This window comes from Mesitornis unicolor, unplaced genomic scaffold (genome assembly GCF_000695765.1).
Source record: "Mesitornis unicolor isolate BGI_N332 unplaced genomic scaffold, ASM69576v1 scaffold44462, whole genome shotgun sequence".
In the NCBI taxonomy this organism is placed as follows: Eukaryota; Metazoa; Chordata; class Aves; order Mesitornithiformes; family Mesitornithidae; genus Mesitornis; species Mesitornis unicolor.
Window position 1 is genome coordinate 2,112 of NW_010169342.1, and position 8,055 is coordinate 10,166.

Sequence of the window (8,055 nt, forward strand, 5' to 3'; positions counted from 1 at the left end):
CCTGTAGCACAGTACCCTGCACAGTATCCTCCTCCTTACCCCATGCAGCCATCGGGACCCCCGGCTTATCATGAAACGATGGCAGGTAAAGTAATGCTGAGCGTTTCTTCATCTCTTAAATAACTAAAGAGACAGTTGCTTTGGAGCCAGTCTGTTGATATTTACCTTTATTTTCTGTGCCTGTAATAATGTAAATGTAAAGAGTTACGTGAAACTCGACTCATGGTGCTGTAATTCACCCTTGCTGAAGTTTCCCAATCACCATTTCCGTGTTAAGCATTGCAAGAGGAGATGTAGCTGGAGGCAAAGTTTGGTCCTATGTGGGACTATCGGTGAATCCAGTGGAATGTTTTACTAATTCAGCTGAAATTTCATCTGAAAATCAAAGTCCAATTAACTTATGTATAGCAGTTGGGTGTTTCTGTATCCCCTTTCTAATCTAGTATTTGCTGGCTGTTTCAGTCTATACACAGATGGCGTTTTCTAGTCGTTGGTCACTGTGTTTGTAGAATAACAAGCCTGAGATCGACTTCGGACAAGTTTGCCAATGACAAGCAGTTAGATTGATCAGAATCCCTTTTCCTCTGCTTTCCTTCTCTCACAGGATTGTTTTCACACACCTTTATTGTTGCTGTTACTGATTCCCACTTCTGTTGGGAATGGCTGCTCCCAGAGAACTGGCTCCTGGCTGTTCGGAGAGGCCAAAACCAGGCTGTTGTTTGTCCTAGGGTCTTCAAGCCCTCTTACAAACCCCACTGTTCATCCTTCTAAGCAAAGCGTAGTCCTGAATAGCAGATAATGCCCTGAGAAAGAAACTCCTTCATGACGTCTCAAATATAAAATGGCTCTTCATGGTCTTAAGCGTTTGCAAACCAATTAAAAATTGCACATTAACAAACAGCCCCCCACGCGAAAAACCACTGACTTGGCAGACCTGTTGGCTTCATGTTTCTGTTGTAAACTCTGAAGAAGCTGTGGGGTTTATGGGATTACCCCAGAGTGCTTTGAGCCAATAAAGGAGTCCTTTTGTTTCTCTTGCTCTCTGCTCTCTCAAACTGTTGCTGCTTTGTTAGCTCTTAAGTTATTTATTTCTTTTTTCCTGGGAAAATCTCAAAGCACTTTCCTTCTTGTCAGCTGAGAATGCCTCAAAGAGAGCGTTTTCCTTTCTTTTTCGTGGTTTTTTTATTTTAATTTTTTAATTAACTCTTGACACTTCCTAGGAAAGCCTTCTCCCTGCAGGAATCCCGAGATGCTTCCTCTAGCCCTTTTGCCCAGTGGTTTATTTTCACTCCTTGATATACAGTTGGGAATATCCTGTTGTGTGTGCAGCTCTGACTTTCACTGGCTGTTCTTCTGGACCAGATCCGTTCCTGTTTTTCAGACTATGTTCTCCCCTGAAGGCCAGAAATGTGCTTGTGGCTCCTATAATACACACAGACACTCGAACACTAAAAAAAAAACCACAAGAGCAAAGGTTTTTGTAACCTTACCTTTGAAATGAGGGTGCTTTATGAGTTAGCACGCGCTGTTCTCAAGTCTAATTAAGAAGCTGTTATGGGAACTTCTTATCCTGTGCTCAGAAGCTGCTGTTACAGATGTGGAATTCAAAATGTAAATCTTATAAATCTGGTTTTTCTTTCTTGTTTTGCTTTTGCAGCTGGTGCTGGAGCGCCTTACCCAGTCAGCCAGCCCCCTTACAACCCAGCCTATGTGGATCCCCAGAAGCCCACCTACTGAGAAGATCGAGTGCGTTTCTGCGTCCAAAACTTTCTAAAGTATAATTTGTGCTGTTTACACTGTGCGACTGTCGTGTATTTTTCTGGAAGACAGCAATCTTTTGTCTTAAGTAAAAATGCAAGTTAATTCCGTATGTTTTTTTTAAAATGCTTTGAGTATGAGGGAGGAGTATTTTTCTTGCAGAAGTTGTTACTTTATACCTCAAACAAGTACAAAAAAAGGTATTTTGTTCTGTGTGTGGTGAGAAAAGCGCGAAGGAGGAGTCCTTCAGAAATAAGAACCACAGTATCATTGGTTGTGCAATAATTTCGAAAGGAAAGCTCAAATGCGAGCATCATGAAACACCCAGAGCTGTAGCAATCTTTTGCACAGTTATTAAAGCATAAAATCTTAATCTCCAAGAAACTACCTGATAAATGTTATCTATGTTCTGAGGTAAGCTACAATGTAATGCATTTCATTTACCATTCAAAAGGGAATGTTCCTCTTTTGAAATACATTTGCCTTCAGTAAGGGGTAGCAAACCACGTTTAATTGTCTTTGGACTGTTTCTGTGCTAAATAGCATGAGTTGATAATGTCTTTGTTTTCTTCCCCAGTTTTAAGGCTTAAAAACTGCCTTCGTTGGGTGTTTTCTCAGGCCATTTTAATTTATAGATAGAAATTAACAACAAAACCAAATGCTCTGCCACTTAGCAGAACAAACAGACCAAAAACCTGAGAATTCTTCATAAAAAAAAAATTGGACAGGTATTTGTTATCCAAGTATTACTGGACAAGTTTACTTAAGTCATATGTTGTTGAGTTTGGAAGAAAAAATGAGCACCTTAATCATGTGTTAAGCAGAAGTACGTGCCAGTGTTCAGTCCTGCCTCGTCATAGGGGAGGAGAAGAGATGGGATCAGAGATGGGATGAGAAGTAGGTCGTGGTTTTTAGATGCTATGGGTTTGTCACTGTCTCCAGTAGATGGCAGGAACCTAGGGATGACAGACCTTTACGAACTCAGTCTGCATTTGAAGAGCAATACACAGAGGGGATGAGAAATCCCAGCCCAACACGCAGCAGAGACTCAACATCCCCATAAAGCTGAGCAGAGAACGAGACGTCAGGGAAAGGACAAGGGCAAGGATTTGGTCACAGTGAGGTAATGTGTTTTCAAGAAGGTAGGGGCTTACAGTCATGAAATGCCTTGAGACATCCTCGTGATTATTACACACCTTGCATTCATCAAATGAATTATTTTTTTAATCTCCTCTACAATTCTGTCTTTTCTAGCATTGAAACACAGTTGGTTAATCCTCAGCAGAGTTCTCTCTAGTCTGTGTATCACTGTGACATGATTAGTGAAACAATTTGGACAGATCTCATACACTTCTTTTACTTTCTTTAGAGAGGCCGTTAAGCCATTTGTTTTGTGATTCTGCCTTTGGGGTATGTTACTGTTTGCAAACCAGTGATGGTGGCATCGTTTTACCTCATACGGAGGATGGAAACTGCTGCTGTCGATGGCAGCCTTATTTATCTTCCTGATTTTTGGGTCTCTCTCTGGGTTATTCCAGTTCTTTTTTTTTAGTGCATTTCAGAAGAAACTTCAGAAAGTTTTTAGCATTAGGATTCATGACAACCTATGCCGCTCCTACACCTCTCTAGGAATGGTGAGCATGAAGCGGTGCCAAGGGGCATGCACAGAGCACGCGTGGCCCGTGTCTGTGTGTTCCTCCTCTTCCTTGCCTTATAAGCTGAGAAATTGGGCAATGCTTCGTTACGCTGTTAGGAGTTATGCGAGAACAACAAAAAATTGATAGACTCTCTTGTATAGAGGATGGAGAAATCCTAGAAATCCAGAACTTTTATGTGTGGGAGGGCACTGAATAACTGCAGGAATAACCCCCTTGCTATAGATCCTACCCTGGATGTTTATTCATAGCAGAGGAGGGCAGAGGCTGTTGCAGCACCTCTGAGCCAGCTGCCGTGCAGCTCTTGGAGCACCGACACGGTGTTGTAGTGTTGGGCCTCGTGAGGTGGTTCCTCTGCACCTCTCTTCCTTTCCTCCATCTGATGTGGCAAAGCGGCAGGGTTAGTAGGGTTTTGGTTTGGTTATGAAAGGAAAATCTGCAGTTTCATGAGAAGTGAGCTCAGTCGTCATCCCTGAGGAACAGAGAGTAGGAAAGTCAAGTGGCAGCAGTAACAGAGGTCCCCAAATCTGTAATTGTGGTGTAGATGTTGTGCAGACCAAATGAATTGCCCTGAACATCACTGTTTGTGGAGTGGTGTGAGATGAGGGATAGGGTCAAGACGCCTCAAAGTTGATACCATTCCTTCGGTGCAGTGAACGTGTGCTGATGATAACTGTATATAAGTGAAGAGATGAATCATTAATACACAAGGAGCTACTTTAGTAGTAGTATTACTGTACTAGTTCAGTTAGAAAAATCTTTAAAAGAAGATAAAATGGTCCACTTCCCTCACTTCATAATTGGAGCATGTAACCAGACCTTCTCTTGTTGTGTGTATTAATTATCATTAGTGATAAGGCGTAGGACCAACTTCTGCTCAGTTGTCACCGTGCAACTCGTTGCAGCTTGTTTTTGGATAGTTAATAGGAAGGGATGGTTGTAGAAAAGATGGAGAAGCTGATCCATAAACTTTTCGTTCAAGCACTGCTGATGTGTCAGCCCAAGTAGCTGCTGCCTTCACGTCACACCAGTTGTCCCCAGTGCCGCAGGGGAGCGGGACTGGGATTGAATTTCTAAATGTTGAAAGGGTATACATTCTTTTTTTTTTTAATTCTGGAAGTGCCTTTGTTTCAGAAATGTCTCGTGAAATTAAATAAAGTTGAGTATCCTGTTGTCATTTACCAGTTAATCGTTGATTTTATCACATACTGTAACCTAGCTTTGTATGTTGTTTGTAGGTCAAATGCAAGTATTCCAGAGAAACGGCATAAACTCTATGCACCTTTGTAATAAATGCCATGTTTGAAGTATATGCTGCCCAGTTTGTTTTCTTACCCTCAATTTGAGTATTATTTAGGGCTGTATCTGCAAAGCTTCACTTTCACAGCTGGTGTTACCGAGCGTACTTTGAGTCACCTCGTATAATGAACACCACTTTTGGGTGTGGAGACTGAAGCTTAATCAAAAATACAGGTCACAACATAAGGCAAGGACAATACAAGCTCCTGAATTATATCCACAGCATCCTAGGATATCTTTTTAACGTGTGTTTTGAATTGTGTGTTGACTATCATGCCTCTTTTTGTCAGCTTGACCACTTCAGTGTTTGGTAAGTGGTGCTTTATACTCTGTGTAAACATTTTTGCTGATGTTTCTGTGTACTTTCCATAGTTTTGAGGTAAAAAATGCTTTTGAAAGGTGGTATTCGGGCCCCTGACTCAGTCCTTCACTTGAAAATATTTCCCTTGAGCAGGTCAAGAATGCTTTTTATAAGACACCCAGTACTGAACTGATGAAGGGTTTTCAGTATATAATCAGCATTACCTTGAATTTCCAGCTAAGTTTCCAATGTAGGATTTAGAAGGAGGGGAGGAAGACCGAAAAAACCCTAAAGTTTCAGCTGCAGGCTGATGATGCTGTGGGTGAAATGTAAATAATTTTACTTCCAATTTGAATTCACATTTTCTCAGCAGAATTAGTGACAGCAAATAATGTATTCTGCAGAAAGCAAATAAAATGTTTGGGCTAGAAATTATACCAGGAAATTGCAGTTATTTTTGATGGGTTTGTTGCCATTACTTTCTAGCTCATCTGTTTTTTCTCTTCCCATGACTTTTTAGCAGTACCTGTGCAATGTGGCTGGATTTGAGAAGTGATGAGCAGAGAAGCCTCCTTCTGTTCAGGAAAAAAAGCTGTGAGCCTTCCCTTCTGTCTGCACACAGGTCTGAGAAACAGGAGCTGGCGTTTTGTTGAAAACCTTCCCATTTCCTTTTGAGGATCACATGGGGTTTGAAAGGTACCTTCACCCTCCAAAATGAGATGTACAGGAGAGCAAACCACTGGACTAAGTTGAGAGCCTGAGGTTAGGTCAGCAATACTCTTGCTATGTTTTTGTAACATCAAATCAGCCGTTGTTTCCGTAGCGTGAGTTTCTGCAGAGCAAAACTTGGCGTGCATCTTAAAACCCATGGCAGGAGCTTGGAGGAGCTGGACACAAAGGAGGGGAAAACTTCAGCAAAGTGTTGCCAAACAAGCAATTCTCTCCTATTTTTTCAAGTGTGGAAACATCATACATGCCTGGACATGATACTAACTTGCCAGTGGTTTAGGACCTGTATTTTTCCCTCTGGTTACTAATTGACCTCACCTACTTGTTAGTATAGCCTGCCTCACAGGAACCTGGTCAGGTTTACAGCTTTTAAGTAAGCCCTATAGGAGAGGGGAGGGGAAAAAAAGGACCTGAGTTAAATCTGTTAGAGGTGAGATAAAGCTGAAGAAAACAAGTCACTTTATCTGTCAAGAGCTCAGCCATCTGTATTGATGGAGTCATCTGCTCTGCTTCCCCTTTTTACGGCAGCCTCCACTCAGGGCGAGTTGTAAAGGACGTCCTTCTGATGTAAAGCCATTTCTTCAGGTCTTAGACACAACTAACCACATTTGATAGCGAGGAGCCTCTGTCTGGCACTGTGAGGCACAGACCCTTTCTGGTTGTGCTGTGCCTCTCCTGCAAACTGACAAGTCCGGTGGTGTTTCACTTTCTGTTTCACCACAGTGAGGAACAGCTCGAGATATGTACAGATTAACCTCTGGTATCTCGTTTCCCTTACTGCAGTCCAAATAACTTTTACATCAGTTACTGGAAAGTTTTCATTCTGACGTTTCTTGCTCCTGCAGTTGGTTTCCGTGGTTCACTCCCCCATGTTACTTTGGCCCTGGATCCAGGTAGGAGCTGCTTTACAGACGACTACGCAGGCGTGGCAGCACAACTGTGCTGTAGAAGTCTTTAGCAAAACAAATTTTTCAGCTACTTCCTCAAAATACTACACACAAAAAACATTACTCTTGTGTTCTCCCTGATAGGAGACTGCAGATGTGTGGTAAATGGAAAATAAACTAGCTGTTTCTTCTAGGTATTTGAAAAAGCAGGGTACCCCTTGAGCAGCTGCTTCCAGCACTATTTCACTTACAAGCTTGAGGACTAAACACGTTTTAGATTAGTCCAAGGTAAACTAAGTGTGCCTGCTGCAGGGACAAGGTGCTTAGCACATTGCTGGCTGTTTGCAGTTAAACTTTATACTCAACGTGTTGGCATTTTGATGAACTTCAGGCTAAGAGGGTTTGTAGGTCTTCACGAGGCTCACAGGCCACCTTTCCTTATTAGTCTGCTAAATTCTAAACGATGAATTAGTGGGTTTTGATTAACAATTTACACTTCAAACGTGAGTTTGCATTTGCTGTTACATTCACAGCAGATAATGGAATCTTTACACGGGCAGATGGGAACTGCTGTACTTCACCTTAATTAATGTAGCTATAAATAATTAGTATTACTGACTGTATCTAGCATAAAAACATTATTCAACCGTTAGAAGAACTTACTGTTCTAATAGCCTAGCACAGGCTAAACTTTCTTAAGTGGTAATTCACACTAGTGGGATTAATCTGAATAAAAACTTGTTCCACAGCTCAGGCTGGGTGTTGCATGGTACCTGATGAGGTATTTCGTACTTGTCATCTTCACTTATTACAGCTTGGTTTATAAAGATGTGTTTTGAAGCCTGACACGACACAAAACACATCTTGTTGGTCTGCTCTGTGCACGTTTGCTTCGACTGGGGGCAGGCCTAGGTGACCTACAACCACAAGTGATTCTGAGTGGTAGAAAATAAGGTTTTACCTGTGCAAATTCCCTAAATATTTAAGTCAATGAAGCACCATTTACTTTATCATTGTACACAGCTTTAGGAAAAATTCGCTGCTGTGTGTTTGACTCTGTACAGTGCCTTAGGTCCCTGAATCGCCACAGGAAGATGCTCAGTGATGCAGCGTCTCTTCCTGTGCCGGCAGTGTTTGGGGGTGGTGGCAGCACATCTTAACTTGCAAGTCAGCAAGGCTAGTGTCCTTACTGCATTAATTGCCTGAGTAATGGGCACGCTGTTAGAGGTGATTACTTTCTTCATGCATTCTTCTTTCTAATGCCCAGCACAGTTCATTGCAGAGGGAAAAGCCAACTGTACTTAGCTCAGCTTTCAGCAAAGGGGAAGCTGTAGTTGCCATCCCCAAGGACAAGAAAACAGATGGGTGGCTGTGCAATGTGGTAATCTCATCTAGAACATGACTAGGGGGTTTTTTTGTTGCTCAG

At 42.0% G+C, this 8,055-nt stretch overlaps 1 protein-coding gene across 1 annotated transcript in view; it reads left to right on the forward strand.

Moving 5' to 3' along the window:
• The window catches only part of LOC104536634 (protein shisa-5-like), a gene marked incomplete at its 5' end in the record, with an annotated part of 3,478 nt that extends 1,741 nt beyond the window's left edge, over positions 1–1,737 (forward strand). The window contains 2 exon segments of the mRNA XM_010179308.1: positions 1–85; positions 1,658–1,737. The exon segment at positions 1–85 is cut by the window's left edge and continues 30 nt beyond it. Of these exon segments, the coding sequence (XP_010177610.1) occupies positions 1–85; positions 1,658–1,737 (165 nt within the window).
• Positions 1,738–8,055: the final 6,318 nt, after the last annotated feature.